The sequence below is a fragment of the Siniperca chuatsi genome, linkage group LG5, assembly GCF_020085105.1.
Source record: "Siniperca chuatsi isolate FFG_IHB_CAS linkage group LG5, ASM2008510v1, whole genome shotgun sequence".
Lineage (NCBI taxonomy): Eukaryota > Metazoa > Chordata > Actinopteri > Centrarchiformes > Sinipercidae > Siniperca > Siniperca chuatsi.
The window spans coordinates 4961721-4983913 of record NC_058046.1 but is presented as its reverse complement, the minus strand read 5'-3'; the positions used below and the strand labels follow the sequence as shown (position 1 = coordinate 4983913).

At 39.5% G+C, this 22193-nt stretch overlaps 1 protein-coding gene across 5 annotated transcripts in view; it reads right to left on the bottom strand.

Moving 5' to 3' along the window:
• Nucleotides 1-22193, bottom strand: part of dapk1 (death-associated protein kinase 1) — an 88292-nt gene that overhangs the window by 45521 nt on the left and 20578 nt on the right. For all 5 annotated transcript variants that reach the window (XM_044196001.1, XM_044196005.1, XM_044196006.1 and 2 more), the window contains exons 3-5: nucleotides 11302-11523; nucleotides 4916-5054; nucleotides 816-945 (exon numbers count right to left, since the gene is read on the bottom strand). In XM_044196001.1, coding sequence (XP_044051936.1) covers nucleotides 816-945; nucleotides 4916-5054; nucleotides 11302-11523 — 491 coding nt within the window. The remainder of the gene's footprint in view (nucleotides 1-815; nucleotides 946-4915; nucleotides 5055-11301; nucleotides 11524-22193) is intronic.

Below are 22193 nucleotides of genomic sequence, written 5' to 3'. Positions count from 1 at the left end.
GTGCACCTGTCCCTTTCACCTCACGCAGTAGCTTTGCCTCATGTCCTCACCCCGCCACACAATTTGAACTCTGGTGTACAATTACAAAGCCACATGCTGGAAATGCAAATGCAAAAGCAAGACTGACAATTCATATTTGCCATGAATTTATAATGCATTTTTCCTAATCACTGAAATTTTTGTGTACCGTTTTGATAAATTTCAGACTGGCTATGCCTCCTGTCTTCCAGCATCAGCTATGCGACTCATAATTTCGGCTTTCTGCCACTTGATCTTTATTTAGACCATTTAACTGCTGCCAACCTGCTGAACTGGGAACAGGCTCTGGTTTCGGCCTGGATGATGCTGGTAGAGGGCACTGGCGCTGGGCAGGGGGAGACTGGGAGTGTTGGCGGCCACCCCGGGCAAAGGGGTACGTGAGGGGAGATGGGACAGAGCCACTGATGTGTCTATGAGTGCGTGTGTGTGCATGTGTGTGTTTGTGTTGGCAAGGAGCAGTTCTGATAATCTCCAGTCTATTATCGGGTCTTTCTCACTTAGTCCCTATGGCACAGTTGGCACCTGCTCTCACAATACGCAACCCCTGGGACAAAGCCAGGAAAACAGGGTGGTGCAGTGACTGTGTGTGTGTTTGTGTATGTATAGTAGAGAGAGGATGGAGAGTTTATCTGCGCAAACACATTGGAACAGAATCTGTTCAACCTAGATGCAGATCAAGAAAATAAGAAAGGATCAAGAACAGGATTCTTCAGCGACACACACACACACACACACACACACACACACACACACACACACACAAAAGAGATACTGACCTACAAATTCTGGAGTTCCAAAAATGTTTTTAAAATCATTGCCAAAATCTATCTTGTGGGCCAGGCCGAAGTCAATGAGCTTGATACGCGGGTGAGGCATTGAGCGGTTCAGCAGCATGATGTTCTCCGGCTAGAAAGAAAGAAAGAGAGACTGTTAAAAAGGTGAGCTGGAGAAAGAAACGGGAGACAGGGAGGACAGACAGAGGCAGGGAGAGGTGGAGTGACAATTTGGAAATTTTTATAAAAAGGGCAAACTCTTTACCGACCCTTTCTTTTTAAGCTGTTTATTTGCATGCAGCCAACTCTGCATCGTGATTTCAATGAGGAACTGTTACGATGTTCACGGAGAAATTAAAGGATGAACGTTGAAAAACTGTTCCCTAAATTATCAGTGTAGGACACAAACTAAGTGTAAACAAGGGAGCGAGCAGCAGAGTCCGACACAAAACCAGGAACAGTCTGGCAGGAAGGAGGCTCATCAGCCATGGAAATCCCATGCAAAACACGAGTAAAAACCTCTCGAGGAAGTGGGAGAAAGGCAAGGACGGCAAAGATGCGCTTCAAGCAAAGCCAAACAACAGAAACCGGACATTCCTAAGGACACAATGCCTCTTTTAGATGAAGCCATCTTCCCTCCAAACCTCATCCTTTCAGCTTGACTATGAGCCGAGCTTGAGGATTTAGTCTGGGAAGGAACAAGAACAGATTGGCTGTGGGCAGCAGTGGCAACAGAAGGCGCTGAGAAAATACAATCAATCTCCAGCTCAGCTCGTTGGTTTTGTTCTCTGCTCTATAAACACTGATACGCTTATGTTAATGCTGGAATGAAGGACAATGATATCAAACGTGGGTTACAAACTATTTTAGTTCCCCATCTGCATAATCTGAATACCTTAAGTCCAGTGGTGGAATGTAAGTAAGTACATTTACTCAAGTACTGTACTTAAGTACAAATTTCAGGTACTTGTACTTGAGTCTTTTCTTTTCATGCCACTTTCTACTTCTACTCGACTACAATTCAGAGGGAAATATTGATACAATAGAATATTTACAAACCAAACAATCAGTCGATTAATGGAGAAAATAATCAACAATGAATCCATAATGAAAATAATCCTTCACAGTCACAGGGGACATTTTTCTGCATTGAAACTTTAAGTACATTTTCCTGATTATACTTACATACAGGACTTTTCTTGTAACAGAGTATTTTTAGTGTGGTCTTAGTTTGGATCTGAATACTTCCTCCATGTGGGAATTTCAGTGAAGCAGTATGGCCACTTTTACAGCAAGCTCAATAAGCAAAAACATATTTCCCCACAGATCTCTCCTCGACATAATGAAAATCACAAGGATTAAAGCATTAATCAGAGTATTAGTAAACACTGATACAGTAGAGGAATCAAAGTTTGGGGATTTTTACAAGCTTGGTCTTTTCAAGTTTTTCCATTAAAAGAACAGCTGACGTTAAATCATTGGGGATCCCTCAGATACAAATTGCATATAAGATGACTGGTGATGAGTCAGACATCATTATTCTGCCCTGGCAAACATATTAAGCTCTTGAGCATAATAAGTACATCGATTGGCAATATCACTGTGTCTGTAGAATTGATTTGACTCTTAAAAGAAAATAATTTTCTGAAAACGGCCTTGTTCAGTCAGGCAGTCAGTTTTGAAACTGTGTAATGGCAGTTTAAACGGGTCAGAGAGAACATTTGGTGTGCTTTTATTTCTTACCCTGAATGTCTACCACTGCGGTCATGATATGGTTATAGCAGCACAATATCCATGTAAAAAGCGATATAAATAGCCTTGAACTAAAATCGACAAAGCGTCTTTTAAATGGTGTCAAACACACAAAAAAAAAGACAAGATGTTATCAGAATATGGGTGAACATAGCAAATAAAGACACCGAACCTTTGAAGTACACTTTGAAAACCAACCTTTGAAGTGGAATACTGCGGTATTGTAGTCATTCAACTAAATGAATCAAGTCTTAATCCGAGCCACTGTTAGACAGTGGTAGCTAATATCCCAAGCGGAGGCTGCAGTGGTTGGTAAAAGCTCTAGCATTGATCAGAAGTGGCTGGCTGAGCACAGAGGTTATTATTTTCTGCAAATCTGAAGGCTGAATGTCCTGAACTGTGATGTATGATTTGTAAAGATTGTTCGGTAAGTGGAAGAGTTAGTCTGGACTGTTTATTCTGAAGACGCCATATGTTCAGCCGTAAGTGGGCGACTGATCAATGATATTGATTGACATTTAAGAACTATCACAACAATACACCAAACACAGAGGTAGTGTACTGTTCAAGAACCTCACGTGTACTTTATAGTGTGCCTGTGCTGTTGTGCTGTGAGTACACTATGACCTTGACTCTTTTTTCCTCAGGAGTTTTAAACTACACTCACTCCATGCTAAAAAGGAGAGAATCCAAAAATAAGCCAAAACAGATTAGTCATGGTAATTAGCCTCAGATGTATTCGCTCCAAAAACAAAGAGAAACTGATATAAAAGAAGAGGTCCAAAAAGAGGCACATATTCACATAATGCTGCAAATCCAGTTCTCCAGTGAGCTGGCATTTAGGAAAATGGATGTGAACTACTGCAGGGGGCTGAACAGGCAACACTTTACTGTGACCTCTGATAAGGGGAAAACATTTGGGACGAGTCTTTTCAAAGAAAATATCCAACTGTGTTGTCTAAATGGATCATGACCTTGAACAAGTCGCTGCCATCATCTTCTGTGTCCAAAGTGTTTTCATGGAAATCTCACAATCATCAGAAGAGTGAATCTCTTCTTTTCTAAAACTGTACACTTCTGTTTTGGTTTTACTAAGACTAATCACTTGAAAAGTCTCATTTGCATTCGTTGAACTGTCTGAAACAAAGGATCTATGAGGGACAAACGCTGAGTAGAGTTTAGTGTCTATTGCTGTGTCTCCATACTAAATATTAGTATACATAACTTACTATATACTCATTTTCACAATATATATATATTATAGTTCATATAAAATAAGTCAAAGTACAGTACTTTTCAGTTTTGTACGAAAAGAAAGTGAGGCAACAGATGTCAAAACTGCGACCATGGGATGCCACTCTCGATAAAACTTTACAATGAGAAAGGGAAACTATTTTAGTTGACTATTTATAATATTTTTGTTGTCTGGGATCTTCCGCATTTGCAATGTCTTTTAATGTTTCACAGCTCTGAGTAGCTTTTTTCACTTCCACAGGCCGTTTCAAAGCAGACATTTTGACACGTTACAGTAGGAAAAGCACAGGTGCAAATAATAAAGTGAATGACGGCTGAATTCCAGTTAGCTGCTTCAGTTTCAGGGTCCTGGTATTGTGCATGCAGGCTCACTGTCACGGCTTACTGGGACACTTGAATAGATCATAGCCATTGTTCATGGTATTATTAACATGTACTTTTTCTACTATGGCAATTTAAAATGTCTGCTGTGAAAAAGGCCTATTGTGCATTACATTTTGGGACAATAGTGTCTCCAACAGCACACTTAAAATCAAATTGATTTAGCATGCATACTGACTTTCCTGCATATGCTTAATAGGGCTTCAACTAACACATTTTTTCTTGATTAATCATTTTGTCAATGAAAATAATGAAAAATGCCATTATAATTTCCCAGAGCCCAAGGTGGCATCTTCAAATTCCTTGTTTTTACCATCAGTCCAAAACCGTAAGATATTCAGTTTACTATCATATCTACATTATCACAAGACAAAAAAAATCACATAGCTCACATTTGAGAAGCTGGAACTAGAGAAAGTTTGGAGTTTTTTTAATCGATTATCAAAATATATGCCATTTAATTTTCTCTCGGTTGACTAATCAATTAATAGACAACTCGTGTCAGCTCTCTTTTTTCAATGTCAATGTACTACATACTCAAAACCTGCTTAGCATTAGTGTGTAGTATAGAATTGGGACACAGCTTAGGTTTATAGTTAATATCAGTGTGTACAATACAAGCTGACGAAATGGACAATATCTCAAAACCTTGCTGTACTCCTGCTTGGAATACATGACTGATGGATGACGTTGTCTGTCTTTAGTTGCTGAAGTACCTTAAGGTCAAAGTGAGCGATCTGTTTGGAGTGCAGGTAGAAGACTCCATCCAGGATCTGCTTGAGGAACTGAGTGGCCTCCTCCTCGCTCAGCGACTCCTTCTCTGCCAGGAAGTCGAAGAGCTCACCGCCGGCCACACTGGACGGGGAGAGAGAAAGAGGGAGAGAATTAAAAATGCGAGATCTCTCAGATCAGAGCCAGCTACAAATCCCTGCTTAACAGAGCTGAGCTGATGTAATCTAATCATCCTGGTGCATTAGAGCGCGACCAATTTACACATTCCGAGTGCATTTTCTCCAGCGCTGTTTAAATAATAAAAACACGCCATTAAAAACAACAGAGGGAGAGGATGTGGAAAAAGGAATATGCCCCAGCGTTTGAGTGAAGTTTGTTTTATTGGAATATTTAAAGTTTTTCTTTAGTTTTTGCACCGTTATCTTAAAATGAAGAAAAACAACTTGCAGGAATGATAATTGCGGTAAAGGTGACATAAACAGGATAAAGTGAGTTAACCGTTTATGGAGAAGAAGCAGTAAATGAGTTCAAATGTGAGCATTCACAGAATCATGAAAAACATTTACTAATTTATCAAATGAAAATCAACACTGTTTGCCTAAATGAACATAATTATGGCACAAAAATATTTAAATATTGGGACTAAATACCATTGTGATCCAATGAACAATACTGACCCAGGCAAAAGAGACTCAACATTTTATCATAAAGTCAACTCATGTTAATTCAGTTTTTGGTGTCATGGCTATCTTATCCCATCAGAATTTAATTACACTGTTTCTTATACAATCCCCGCTTTTAAGCCTGATAATATCCGTATCAGCGCTTGCTTATCACTGTCAAGACATTACCCTACATTTTATCTATCGAAACTTCCATTTCAAATCAGAACTGAAGATCATTTAATAAAACCATAGCATGATTCAGCCCTTAACACTTAAAAAGGGAGAAAATAAGTAGAGACAGGAGAATGGAGAGAGTCAGAGGACTTTTCATGGTCACAGCATGATGACATGAGTGAAAGCAGCGAGAGGAAGTGTGACAGAGAAAGCAGAAGAGAGGAAGAGCGCAGATAACAGTAATTACAGCCATGCTTATCCAGTCGTTGAGCGTTCACTCAGCCATACGCACATACAAACACGTGTTTGTCTTACAATAAAAGTGAGGAATTAAAAAACTGAACTCCAAAGCCACAGTTAAATGAAAAATTACTTTCATTTTAGTAGCCAAATCTCCATATATACAAGTTACGTTTATTCAACCATTTTATTGTTTTCTATCATATAAAATGTAACTTTAATTTAGAAACGCGTTTATTTTACGTTGCTGTAACACCAATTAATGCTTCACCAAATTCTTCTGCAGGAATAGAAACCTACAAATACACACACACACACACACACACACACACACACACACACCACTCCTCCCTTCAGGGAGGAAACACCAGACCAGCTGCACAGCTGGGACCTCCACCACCTCCTCCCACCAAACACCCACTCTGTATCTCGGATGTTTATTCCATCATCTGCTTCAGTGGTTAACAGGGTGTAAACACACATTCACACACAGAAAAGAAGGTTTCTCTCCAAACATGTCACCTCTGCCTCTTTTTGTACGGGTTGGTCAACGTTTTACACTGAAGGACAGTCGCGGTGACGGTTGTATTTACCCAGAGTGCAGCAGGAGGAGGAGAGGAAGTGGAGGACAAAGGGGCACAACATGAAGCCAAATATTTTTAGCATCCGCATGTAACTTGTTGTTTTACCTGCCCAGGGCTGGAAAAACTAAAACACAGCATTATGTCACCCTAACAGCTTTGAATGCTAATTTTAATGTATGTAGAACCAGGAACAGTGTTCTGGTATTGTAATTAATACCATGAAGTGCAACTGAAATGAAATTTTTTACTTTTCAAAGATTGTAGGTCTACATACAACAGGAAAACTTCTACCATCTCCTCCAGTAGATGACCTTTATTAAATTAACCACTAAAGACAAGTTCTCCCAGCATTTGGCACTTTGTAAGTTGTGGTGTCAAGTCCGTTACAAGAGTCCCAGGCAGAAAAAACAAGTTGATGAATGTATCAACATTGTCCTGTTGTATGAACTGTCAGCAGCCATGGAGCATTAATGTTACAAGATTGGCATTAACACTGAGTCATCGCCTGTCTGCTGATTTAACTGAAATAGGATCACTCCCTAAACAAAACCCTGATTTAAGCCATTAATAAAGTTTGGTTAGCTTTGGTCCTGAGTTCATATTTTGAGTTATGATTACTAGATTTGTGAAAATGAACAGCTCCATTACATATCAATGGATAGAGTGCTCAACCTTTGCTCTATACAACTGCTGTGACAACTTTACATAGTTACATAGTCAAACAATCAAATCCAGGAAGTATAAACCACTGTACCCATTGCAAAATGCCCCACAAATGCAGCCTGACAGACATAACAATGACAAACATCTCGTCCTATGAGTTCCTCAGGAGCAAATCAAATTATCCTGTCAAATGGTTGTCAGTGGCTCAGATTGCATATTTCTGTGAGAGTTTGACATGAATAAGTTTGAGAATCCATGGGCTAAATCACCATGGCAGACTGGTAAAGACACTAAACTGCCATGTTTCCAGAAGCGCAGAACAGAAGCCATGATAGTAGATTATAACATATTATATAATAATATATTTTTAATGCTGAACCATCACCTGTGAAATATTTGCTTTATCTTTGATCATGTACCTCACAGAACTACATCACTGAACCGTGTTCTTCTGAAGTCTCCAAACTTTATCACAGACTTGCGCTATACTTTTACAAACCAAGCTAAAACATTAGCAGTGGGGAAACTGGAGTACGAACCACTTATTTAGGCCCTTTTTCCCCTGTCACAAAATATCAGGGAGTGTAACAAAAAGGGAGTCCTCTAAGAGGTTAATTACACAAAACCCTTTATTTAAATTTAACTTTGCACAATTAAACAATGCTGTGTGTAAGTGAGCAATATCCTCAGTGAGAGCAAAGCTTAAATGTGTGGGATACAGTATGTGCTGTGGAGGTGTTAGATGGAGCCAAACTGAGCAAAACAATGTCTACAGGATGGATGCCAGCTGGAAGACAACGAGAGATAATGGGCCAGTCTTATACAGGCTTTAGGGACCAGGCAGTTCAGCAGAGACACAACACTGAAGACCCTCCCAAGTGAGACGTTTGAGTCTGACCGCCCCAAAAACAGCAGTAATAACCGAGAATTCCCCAGCTGTTGCGAGCATCATTGTCCAGTCACAAGGTGCTTCTACAATCTTTTCAACGTCTTACGATTTATAAGATGTAATGACTTCAATTCAGGCCAAATCTGACATGAAAACATTGACAGGAGTTCATAAATAATCAAATAACTTACAAAATAGAATAGAAAGTGTCCCACTGCTCAGTGAAATGAAATTTTCCCAGACATTTGAACTGGCAACCTTCCAGTCACAAGTCCACTTCTACACCTTCTGGTTTTATTCTTCCCACACAAAGACAAATTGATTTGATTAACTCAAAAGAAAAAGCTAATCGATGGATCCTCCCTAATGGGTTGAATGATACAGTTTCAGCAGTGGCATTACCACACACTGAAAACTGTCTGCTCTCCAGGCTCTGACACACCAAACCGATGTCAAAGAACTAGCGGCGACAAAAGCCGACCCTTACGTCGCTTCACGTCACCTGTGTCTTGGCCAAAACGTGACACTAGAACATACCAACTGTCTGATCTCCTGGATGGATTCAAGACGCTAGTTAGCCAGCTAACGTTAGCACAATAACAACAACACATATTATATCTAAATATATTTATCTTCTCGTGCACTGATTCGCTTAAGCTAAACAGCCAGTCGGAGTGATTTCTCTCACAGATGGCCTCAGCCGCTGATTCAACATGCTCAGTCGGCCAGAAAAGCAGCCAACGAGTGCCAACGGTGAGGAACACACCGCAAAAAATAGGCCTACAGACGCTCACCGGTGTGTCAGGGCCTTAAAGCAACAGTGTTAAACTGGATTAATTTACATACATCACGGTCACATAAGCTGTTTTGTTTTCAGTGGTATTCTCCATGTATAATGTACAGTTAATACTGTATGTTAGTGTGCCAGCCTTTTAACATGCTCACAAGCTATCCAATGCCGCACCACTCCACAAAAACATGGTCTTCATCTTACTGTCAAAAGTTAGACAATATTGATAGCATTGAGGTTCAAGTGTGCATTATTGCAAACCAAATGTGCTATTGGATTGATACATTTGGTTGTTGACACACTGGAACATTTTTGTATCCTTGCAGAAGCCGTCCAACTCTTGTGAGCTCAGTTTTCAAAAGATATTGTTCAATTGGGAAGTGGACCAAACTATGGGGGAGTATAATTATTTAGACTGGGCATTGTAAATATAAACTCAAGCATCATTGTGCAACTGTACAGCATATTACTATCCACAAATGTATTCAGATAACTGATTGCAGGGGACCAGTTTTTCATATTTTTACAGTTGAAACTGAAATTCAGCAGCCCATGAAGTCGTGCAATAATCTAATCAGGAGCAGGAGGGGTTCATGTTGGCATTCAAGAGCCTCTCTTTTGTGTTTTGGGAATGAAGAAACATTAGAACAATTCTACAAATATGTGAGAGAAAGAAAACAACACCAAGTTAATAGATGTGTTCCATGACCTTGCTTTGAGTTCACTCTTTGGAGGATGTTGCAGTGCTATACAGCCATTTATCCAGAAAGTGATTATTTTGACTCTTAAATTCTGTGTTGTCTAAAACATCATTTAAAACAGCTTAAGAATGCTAAATAAGATAATTTTAGTACTGGCCTGTGCAAAGCTAATGGCATTTATTGAAGGTAGTTCAGTGTTAATTTTTATTCTGACTTTAAGAATTCTCCTCTGAAGCATTTAATCAAGTTCACCCCAAAATCAAAAATACATATGTTACCCATTTTGATTGTTTTGGTTGCCGAGTTTTGGAGGAAAAATATGTATTTTGGGGTGAACTGTCACTTAAAAAATAAAAAAGGAGATTATATTTCTAATCACAGTGACCTGCTCTACCACTTAATTGTACTGAGCTGGAAATGAGCCATGGACTTATTATTCACACACGCGCTGTACTGTAGGCCTGGGCGGGTTTTGTGCTCGTTATTTTTTCCTTGCAATTCTATCGTATGTGATCACTGGCCAGGAATGTTGTCCGGCAGCTGCAGCTCTCGACATTACACTCATTACTACTGGCTTTAAGCTGACCTAGTAATTAAGGTGTGCTGCATTCTGCTTTTGTGCTTATCTGTTCTGAATAAGTGTGTCAGCTGGAACTTGTAGTGTAAACATAAATGATCTCACAGTGTTTGGAGTTCAATGTAACCTGGTAAAAAAAAAAACTGGTCTAACTGGTGCTTAGAGGTGTTGTTTGGCACAAGGCTACTAGCAGGTTACAGCTACAGTCACAGTTTATAATCATTGTACCCTGAATACTGGTTACTATGAGGACTTGTAATCACCACCTGACAATTATGTCAACAAGACAAAAACAAGTGAGTTTTTATATTTGCTTTTTAAAAGGGGCAGTCCACCGATTTTACACATGACGTCACGAGGAGTACAACTCAGCCTGTAAAAACAGTTGAATATTGTTTTTAGGCTCTGTAGGAGGATTTCCAAAGCTGTTGTCATCAAGGTTATCTCGGCTTGGGCATGAGACTTAAGATCTTTAACAGAAAGACAAGATAGCTCGGCCTCTGCAGCTTCGATTTTGACCATCCTTTTTTTTTTTTTCTGGCTCTTGTGAGTCCCTCAACTTTATGCAACTGCAATACTAAATCATGGGACTACCCATTTAATTTGGAATTTGAACTGTAAAAGAGAAGAATCTCTGATAGTCACTTAAACAGTGTTCTTATAAGATGCTACAAAGACTACATGGCTATGATCATTTTGAAATTTCTTACTTTCAAGACCATAATAATTAGAAAATGCTGGGTTATCCCTCAACTGATTTATATGTCTCACTATATGGATCATTGACCCTAAGTAACATTTTGTAAAAGGTCTGTCTTGTATCCAGCAGAATGATGGCAACAAGCCTTGTTTTGTCAAAATTCGGTCGGTGTATTTCAGAACCTTTTATGCAAGCGATGGATTTTTTCCCCCATTATATTTTAGGAACCTTAAGCTACCATTTTGTAAAGGTTTTAAATCTAAAAACTTATATGCTGTTAATATGTTGTAAAATAATTCCTAACTCTAGATTTAAAAAAACTAAAATCTCAATTTGCCCAGTTGTGACGAGTACAGAAGAATAAAAGAGGAAGACAAGGACACTCACAGCTCCAGGATCAGGATGACCTCTGCCTTGTTTTCAAAGACCTCGTGGAGCGTGATGATGTTGGGGTGCTGGAGCTCCTTCAGGATGTTCACCTCGCGCTCGATGTCCTCCCTTGTCACCCCTCGTCGACTCGACTTGCTGCGCCGCTTCTTGATGAATTTGGCGGCATATTCCACGCCCGTACTCCTGTGCCGACATCTTCTGACCACAGCAAACTGACCACTAGTGAGGGGAGGAGAAGAAGAGATTGTCAAAAGGTGCATCTAGCCTTGAAACATTAATACTGAATAAAATAATCTGCCTACGAGCACCTCTAAAGATTGCTAATTAACACATTATCTCATTTGTTCAATCCATACAACAGAGGTGCTGGAGGATTTTGTTTCCTTTAGACAGAGCCAGGCTAGCGTTTTCCCGTCTTTATGCTAAGCTAAGTTAACCGGCTGCTGGGTACAGACACATATTTACCATACAGATATGACAGTGGTATTCATTTTCTCATCCAACCCTCAGCAAGAAAGCAATATTTCCCAAAATGTCTAACTATTCCTTTAACACTTTAAAGCTAAAACTATGTTTAATTACTATCATAAACAAATAAGATCATCAACAAGACTGTGAAGAAATCATAGATAGTAGTGAACTAATCAATCAGCTGCCCATTTCACCACTGTTTACCAATACATGAAAAAACCCACTTTTGGTATCTATCAGCTTCAAAGTGGCAAACACAGACATCTGAGCCAAAAGGAGTGGGCGGGATTATAAGGCATTAAAACTGTTGATCAGAAACAGCTTTAATTAATAACTGGCTGATGCATCATGGCCGACGCTGTCTCGAAACAGAAATAACAATGAATGCAATGAATAAAGATGCCAGTATGTATTCAGATCCAAATCAGGGTAACATCAGGTGAACCTGAGGAGGTGTTTCAGAGACTTACTCTCCAATATTCTGTTACATATATAAAATGATAATCCACGTGGGTTATATCTAATAGCTTTTTTCCTCTTTCGATCCACAAATATGTCTCTAATTTACAGAAGGAGAAGTGAGCCAAGTGAGACCGAATCACTATCTGCAGCGGAAAAAGAGAGTATTCGTGCATCCCTACGGAACACAAAAAACCCGACCTGCCATCACCATCAGTTTGACAACAGTGTGTAAATTATAGCCAGTCAGCAAAGCTCTCATTTTCAGCACCACACTGACACGCTGACAAGCATCCAAGCAGTATTCCTCCCCACACACTCAACTATAGACTTGTTTTAGAAGACCTTTACTGCTTATATAAAATGCGTTATTCCCTACAATTAAGTTATTTAAAATCAAGCCAGTCGCAGAATATTAGTATTTTGTACAGTAAGAACTAACGTTGGACGCAATGTACTTGTTATTCCTTTCATACGAGTAAGAAAAGAGGTTAAATATTAAGTTTGAAACTCTCTGGAGTGAGTAACTAACTAGTTAACATGCTTTCTGTTTTTTCTTCAGAAAGATTCAACTGTCACCTAAGAAATAAATGAGACAGAAGTTACACAAGAGTTTGTACCTCCACAGTTCAAACTATCATACCTTATGAAGGCTTACATTTTCACAGGATTGAGTGCTTATGGTTGCTATGTTTATATAACGTATTGACTGCAGTACCTGCTTCTTCACCCATGATATAATTTGGGGAATATACATGATTTCTATGATTTAAACACACTTTAACAGACTTTATGTGTAAATTCTTTCAACACCTAGACCACATGTATTATTCATACTTTTCCAGACGTTTAAGAACTAGGGACTACTGGTTGAATCTAGAGCTGAAACAGTTAGTCGACAGAACATTTATTGGCAACAATTTTGATAATTTAGTAATCGTTTTAAGTCATTTTTTAAACCAAAAATACCAAGAATTCACTTGTTCTAACCTAGCTTTTTAAATATGAACATATCCTGGTTTTCTTCATCTTCTGTGGTAATAAACTTAGTATTTTGGGGTTTTAGACAGTTTTTTCACTATTTGCTGACATGTTATAGACACCATATGAAGCAGCGATATGACAAAATGTTCCCCTCTGGGATAGACAGTGTTAGCCACAAGTATAGGTTTGGTCTAATTTCGACCACAACGATTTGGTTCCCAATGAGAAACATTTTATCATTCCTGTGCGCACGTCAACTCTCTCACCTGCCCACGTGCTTCCTTCTATATTTTACAATATTAACATGCTGCAGCAGACATGGTCCTAGTTTAGTGGAATAAAAAAAACTGTGTGTGTACAGCCTCACAGCTGAAATGCACACATAAGCACTTTTACTGTCTGGGCAATCCAAATGTGGTGAGCCTGCACGACATTTTAGCGTGACAAATTACTCTATGTATGAACAACACAGGAGTTATTATGGAAATTCCTCCATCATGTTGCCATGCAGCATTGTTGCTGAACGCTGCTATCTGACTGGATAACGCTGCCGCCACTGTCACTCAAAGCCACTTGGGGAAGCAAGGACACTTGGCTGAAGGCAGTTGACGCCGATTGTGCCTCCTCACGGCCCTGGCAATCATGAAGCACTTAGTGTACCAAACACCCACAGAGGGAGGAAGAAGAACAAGGGAGTAGGGGGTGAGAGAAATAAGAGTGAGAGAAAACAAGACATTTTTTTAGATTTCCACGGACAGATTTTCACGCAGATTTACAGCAGAGAGGAAGCTATCTGGCAAAGCTTCCTCTGCCTTGGCAATAAGAAGAATGGCCACAATAAAGAGAGAGCCCTGCGCTGTCATCTGACTCCGACAGCCCTGCCAATATTAGAGTGCACAGTTGTCAGGAAGCAGTTTAGTAATTTAGCTATATGTTCCCACTCTAATCCTCATTCTATCCAGCCTACAACCCTGTCAGCTGCAGAGGAGCTTTAAAGGAAAAAAGAAATAAGGCAACAGCAGCAACTCCCTCGGGAAGTATCAGTGACAAAAGCGTCACCCTGTTCTGACCCGTAACTGTAGTGCGTCCCTTGGGCTGATCAGTGGTGCCAGAGTGAGGCCATCTCCGCATTAATGTGCATAAATCTGAAGATGCTGTTTAGATTTTAATACTTCTGCATCCACACTAACACTTTCAGGTGAAAGTTTGCTGCTCACACTAAGGCTGCAACAATTAGTCGATTAATCGGTTAGTTGATGGGCAGAAAATTAATTGGCAACTATCAGTTAACCGTTTAAGTCATATTTCAAGCATAAATGCACAATTTGGTAAATGTAAGGATTTGCTGCTTTTCTTTGTCATATATATCTTAGTAAATTAAACATCTTTAGTCTGACCAACAGTCAAAAACCCAAACAAGCAATTTGAAGACATGAGTTTGGGTTTTGGGAAATTCAGTTTTTTGACATTTGATAGACTAAATGATTGATAGATGATTCGAGAGAAGAATCAGCAGATTAATCAAAAATGAAAATAATCATTGATATGTCATAAATGCTACCAACCAACTAAGGCTATCAATTATTTCTAGGCAAAAGTTGCCAGCCATGGTGGTCAAAGGTCTAAACAGCCTTATTTTGCATCTACATTACTATATGAGAACAGTGTTTTCATCTACTTTGACGAAGCCAGATTAGTGTGGATGGAAGGACATAACCGAGGGAAAAAAAGATTTATTTCCAAATTTATTGGCATTAGTGTGGACATGGACTTCAGATGTCACCAATGAACAAACTCCACAAACTGAAAAATATATTAAAGAAGAGCCAGCGAAAAATCATCCTATCACTTTCAAACATTTCTTACTTGGTGAAACAAATGTTTTACAATCTCCTGGATATAGAATTCTATTATAAATTAACCACATTAAACTGACATACTTTGAAGGGAAGTAATCTGATTCTCAGGGTTGGAAAATTGTTTGCAGACAAACTGAACTACACACTAGCTAAAGGGAATGATGTCTCTTTAAGGAAGTGACTTGTCCCACGACTGAGCCAGAGACACGAAGCAGACAATGTGAAGTGGAAGAGAGAACTGAGGATGAGGACTTTCTCATGCTAATGACACTTCCACCCCCATTCAGTCTGGCTTCACCCTATTGTGGTTCCCACCTCTGTCAATCAGGCGTCCTTCGTGTAGACAGAGGGGACAGAAACATCAGGGTTTTATCTGTTTCTTCCAGAGAAATTGACAGAAGAGAGTGGAGGGTTGTTGTTCACACTGTGTATATGTAAATGTATACACGTACACCCATGACTCCACAATCTGTATTTAAATGACTACCTGTTACACACATGCCTGGCTGGATGGAGCCACAATAAGTCAGTGAATAAACTCTACATGCTATCATACCTCAAAGGATAATCACTTTAGCTACAAATGTGCAGCTGTAAAGGCCAAGTTTAGACAGCTCAGGTGATGAGAATGCTTATGGCTAATGATTATACGTTTGGCCTACAAGTTCAAAGAATGCTGCATAATTTTGAAAGGTGCATATTTTTGGCCAAAATAAAATGTGTCTCCTTATTCGCCCCTTTTCTAGACAAACAGACATCCAGGTGAAAGTACACGGGAAGTTCAACAGCTAAACATGTAACTAAACTGGAAAAGAACAAACCAGAAAAAAAGCAAACCAGCAAAAGCAAGCAGCTTGCACAGAATATCCTCCAGCTCATCCTTGTGCTGTCAAACTTTCCACTGCTGAGTCCATGCAGTGGAAAAGTGTAATCTGTGAAGCCGTGGGACTTGGCGTGAAAATACTGTTGAGGATGAGAAAGGAAAACACAACTGATTTCCTGTTCTTGATTATACACCATCTGTGCAGTTTTGAAGACAACCTGTGACACTAGATGTTACTGGTTTTCTTCATCTTTATTTACTTGTCCAGTCAGTGCAGCACTCTTGAATTCTTACAATGGTTTTATTCACTTGTCCAGTGACACAAAAACATACATGTACCGTGATGCGTCTGTATTAAAGGGAAATTATGTAGAAGAACAGCAAAAAGCAATCTTGTGTGAGAAATGAGACTGTTGGACTCCAGTATTGAGCACACTGAAAAGTCCTGTGCACAAAAAAATGAATCATTGCAGACATGTTGAAATATTCTGTGTGATATTTTGTAAGTGCTCTTATGCAGCCTGACAATTAAATAGGCAAGTGAAGCCTTGCGCATACAAATTCAAGCCAATTCACACCACCCCCAAATTCACTCACACAATACACTGAAAAGTTCACTGTTGCAATTATATCTCACTATCATTTAAGAGTTTTGTGAATTGCCAAGGTCATATCATGCATGTGTCACATCATCTTTTGTTTCACGAATGCCTAAATTCAGTGGACATTAATGTTTTCTAAACCTCCCTGAACTTCATACAAATAAGAATTTTAGAAAGCAAACTCAAACGACTGTTACCAAAGGGAAAAAACAAACAAACTATGTAATGGCTATTCGTATACTACACTTGGAAAGTTATATGACTTTATCACATGGACTATTATGTAAAAGCACCTGTTGGGTGTCAGGTTGAGCATGCTCTGACAAAGACCGCAGTGAAGCATAACCGTGACTCTGGAGGATTGCTTCATGATAGGTGGAAGCTGAATAGGAGTCACAACTCTAAGGTTGGGTAACACACAGCTCAGATTCAGTCTCAGCAATGCCACTACTTAACGGGTAGTTGGAGCCAGGTCTTTAAAAAGCGGGGAAAAAACATGAAAAATCAAGGTAAAAAAAAAAAAATAAAAAACATGTATAGAGGTACTATAATTACTTCATGTTGTAGTCTATTTTTTTGATTTTTTGGTGGTGTGACTGATAATAGAACAATTAATGTGTGATGAGGTTTTGACAATACTTAACACTAATGTACCGATGTTTATAATGTTAACTTCTTGTCTTTACTGAGCAACACAGCAAGACAGCTAGGGGAATTCAAACCAAGATATGATGTGGTAAGTAAAATCTTAGCACAAGAATGCATCAGAATGTGCAGTTCTGTAAATTACAATATTTACAACTGCAGATCATTTGTTGGCAAGTGCTATCAGCATGGTAGTAAATTAGCATTAGTTCACATATGTGATGGAAAAAACAATCTGCCCCATATCGTGAAAACAAAACTAAAAAGATGGGGAAAGTTTCCAATCACCCATTTAAGCACGGAGACTATGCTAACACCGTAGCAAAAAAAGTGCATCAGGAAAACAACTATATGTTGTGATGGCACGTAGACTGTGGGAATCAAACTCAAACTCCACACTTCTGTTATTTCCAAAGCTCTCCCACTGTACGCACATGAGGAGAAGGGAAAGTGAGTCCACCCTTTGTTAACAACACCAGCTGTACACACATACAAACAAGGGGAAAATGGCAGCGGTTCAACTGAGCTCTCTTCCCTTGGTGAGGTAGTGGAGGGAAACCAAAACCCAATGCTGCCTTGAAAATGAAAAACACCCTTTCCCTGGTGGACTCCCCGAGACTTAGCACTTAAAAATCTAGCAACGAGCTAAGTTAACAGGAGTTAATGTGGTAGATTCCCCCAGTATGATAAACCCCTCATGTTTACTTACTAGCAGAGGCTAGCTGGGAAATCCCTCTCATCCTCCAGGGATGTTGAGGGAGAGCAGTGACTTGCACAAATGCTGCTGAATAAGTGCAAAGATGGGGCAGAAATAATGAGCAGAGGTAGAGAAGAAAACCCCTTCCTGGGAATCACTGAAAAAACAGCGGCAGGGAGGCTGTTTTTCAAGAGCAGCTCTCCCCCTCAAACCCTGTGCAGTGCAAAACCCCAGATAGTATGCAGGATCAAATTGCTCAGTTCCCTTTGTTGTGCTCAAAGCACAGACAAGACTTCCCACTTTTGGCCTACTTGTTTCTGTAAAGCAGCTGGAGGGGAGGGGATGATGGGAAAGGAGCTGGTTGGGAAAGAAGAGGAGAGGTTTGTCTGTGTCTATCAGAGCTGCCTGGGTGTGTTAAAATGCCTTGCGGAGCCTTGCATTACCTAACACTGCTGGCTGGAGAGTGTGTTCATCTGTGGAAAGATACTGCAGTGGTTAACAGATTTATTGCTGCGTACTTCTCTTTACCCTTGATACAGCAGGTCTGTATGACAGAGACAGTTCAGTACTCCACATTCATCAACTTATATCTCAGGTTTACTATATACAGGCCTTCCCTGTTGAATGTACACACATGGAGGCACAGTTGCATATTCAAAGCAACTGACGCTGCTTCTTAAAACAGACCTGCTCTCAGTCAATTTACATGCAAACAGCCACACAAAAGCCAGGCTAAGCCAGTTCAGCCACAAACACGGCAAACAGTTCAAACACGGCAAATTTGATTTTATGTCTGCTAAAGTGTTGCTTCAAAGCTCCAGCCAGACAGGCCTTGATTATACAGCACTGATGCTGAAAACACCTTTAGAGACTTCTCCACACTTCACATATTAAATCAAGAAACGTATTACGCTTTGGACAACAGCAGCTGCTAAATTAATGTAATGTAATGTAGAGCTGAAATGTTAAGTCGAATGGCAACTATTTTAGTAAATTTTTCAAGCACAAAGGCAGAGGATTTGCTGCTTTTCTTTGTCTTATGTGATAGTAAACTATTATCATTATTTTTGGGTTAGTGAAACAACAACAACAGGACGTCACCTTAGGCTTTAGAGTGATGGACTTGTTCCACTGTTGTCTGACATTTTATAGACCAAACGATTAATTGATCATTTGAGAAAAGAATTGCCAGATTTATCGATTCTGAAAATAATTGTAAGTTGCAGCACTAATATAATGTAATGTAAAAATTATCTTACAGCTGTACAATTCAGTGATATTTGGTAGAGCAGCATTTCATTCCTTATAAAACAAGTTGTCCTGAGTTTTAATGTGGAAATTCTTAAAAACATCAAATACCCCCAGAAAGCCAAATGTCACTACCAATTGCTGGTTGGGGTAAAATGATTTTGCACTGCTGTTGTGTTAGAAATAAAAGATCAATAAACTCAGGATTACAGACAGTAGCTGGTACACTTTCATAAAAAGCAACAAATAAGACAGCTTGAAAGCACAGAGTTGTGATAATACAATCTTGTGTCCACTCAGTAAGAAGACTGACCACTGGACACTAGTGAGCTGTCAAATCAGTGCAGCCACAACCTGGATGACTGGCTGATTTTAGTTAGAGGTTGCTGCTCTGACTGGAAGTCTGGCCTTGTCAAGATGAGGCAGCGCTGGAATGAACAATGTTCTCAGCAGTAATGAGCAGCAGAAAGGCCTTGTAAACAAAAATCTGTGAAGTGGGAGTGGGCAGGGTGAGGAATAAATTTAATGCTAACAAGCACACAACACAGCACAATGCAACACAACACAAAGTGTGGCCAGTGTGTAAGCTGCAGTGAACAAAACAAGCAACTGTAGATGTTTTCTATATGACTACGCCTATATTTTTCTGTGTAAACCCCCATGGGAAACACAGACACACCCAGAAGCAGCTATAGCTCTTTACCAGTATGTAATAACAGCTGATGTACAATTTCAAGAGAAAAGATCACAAGAAAGAGAAAAGGAAAATAACCTGGAGGTAAGGGTGTCTCGATCAGGGTTTTTTTCCCAGATCCCGACCCGAGCCCTTTAATATTGGGATCTATCGGACGTTGATTAAATATGTATCTGTCACATTGAAATAACAACTTTATTTTCACAAGCTTCTTCATACTGGAGGTCCTAGTTCAAAACTATTAAGTTTATAAGGTTACATTTTAATTTAAATTAAAGTTTAACTAGAAGAATGCGAAAATGTACGCAACGTGTCTCAGCTAGTGAGAAGACCTATCACTCTGTTGGAGTTGCTGGAAATACAGAAACACACGGTCGACTCGCAATTTACAGTGGTTTGCAGAGTGGAACTTTTTCCACAGACACCAGCTTGCAGAAAGCACTTAAACCAGACAACAGACAAGTTTACTCACGGAATTAACGTGATGAGAGAAGCTGCTACCTGAATTCTTTGTACACTGCTCTTTGCTAATAAGAAAGAGAGATAAAAGAATCGTTAGCGTCAGACCTCCTTTCCCGAATCCAAGCATTTAGCCAACCTTGAACTCAGAGTAACTCACATCAGTGCGCTCAAAAGGCGAGCAGTGCTGTAACACTCGGATCGGGACATCTCTAACTGGGAGTTTACTTGCTAACCATGGATCCACTGGATGGAGACTCTTGCAATGGACAAAAAAAAAAAAAAAAGGGGGGTGCAAAAACAACATGGAAGCGCATAGATTCAAAGCAAAAACAATTAATTGTGCAGTACTATAATAAACAAGTTAATCACAGATTCAAATGGCTAAAATGAATGTCATCGGAGTTTCTCATGCACATAATGTCAAGCATACAGGCCTTGAGAGGAACTTTCTCCTCAAGGTCATAAAGCGCTGACAGATAATCAATATTTTGACAGTGGCTTATCATTTCCTTTAACACTCAGGTATTGAGGCAGCATTTGCTGACTACACCAGGTAACACTGATTATGACACCTGAAGTAGATAGTTAGAAGTAGCTAATTATACCTTGCAGGTAACTGACACTCAACCTGGGTCCAGATATTATGACTTGCCACTAAATGAAAATATTTATTTATGCAATGGCAACCAAGCCAAGTCCAGTGATATACAATGTCCAGATCTGTGTCTTATTTTTATTGGTGCGCGGTGATGAAAATCAACCAATTTTCTACTTAACAATATTTGATCAAAGCAAATGTGTAAAATGTGCATTGACGATTTTTTTTAGCTTTAGAAGTAGACACAAGATTGTGTTGAAAAGGCAGCATCCTCAGTGAGAATGAGGTGATAACAAGCTCTGTCTGAAGCTCAAGTCGTCAACGCAGGGTGTCTGGCACAGCTTGGGCTGACAGCAGCTGAAGATGACACGTATAGCTACTTTTATAACAAACACACACACACACACACACACACCACTACCTGCCTAGAAAATCTGTATTTTCCCTGCTGGAGAGTTGATTTCCGCACATGCTCCAACTGGCTTTAGGATCTTAGGGGCAGGGAGAAATCTCCTTGATATCTTTGTGCATCTACAGTTGTGATACTAAAATAAAAAAGAAAACAAACCTGGTGTTTTACCAATAGAAGCATTTTTTCCCCCAAACAGACCACAGTGCGTGACCAAGCCTTCTCCAAGACCAAGCATATGCTTGACTGGACAGCATTAGATGTAAATCATTTAATGCAGATTAATCGAATATGTAAGTAATTCCTAGGGAGACTGGACTGGAAAAGGAAAGTATGATATATATAAATATACTTTATTTAACCAGGTAAAAGTCTCATTGAGATTAAAATCTCTTTTTCAAGAGTGACCTGGATACTCACCCTTCTAATCTTTAACCTAAATCCCGCCATAATCCATCTATGCATTACAGCCTGTTAAATAGAGCCTCCACTCGTGGGAGTATAATGCAATGTATATCATGACATTTTAAGACCACCACCCCCACACACCCCAAAAACATATCCCTCACAATGTATAAGGATCAAATAAAAGCCCTACTTGCAACAGATCATCTGCACAGTGTTAAACACTGTGCCATACACACTGTTTCTGTGAGATAATCATCCTTTTTATGCAGCATCTTTGTTAAAAACACAACATCTGAGCTTTAAGCAGCTTCCCCTTACAGTTATAGTAGCTGTCAAGCCAGAACCATCACATCAGTGATTTTTCAAAGCAATTAGCAACCCTGCTAGCAATGACATCACCATGCAGCTGTCATTTCATTAATTGGACCTGACTCATTGCTGGCTTTAAAGAAGTACATACTGTATAGTACAACAATAAAATAGCATCTCCTCTATAACACATGAAAATCAACAAGTGACCGCTGTCCAGT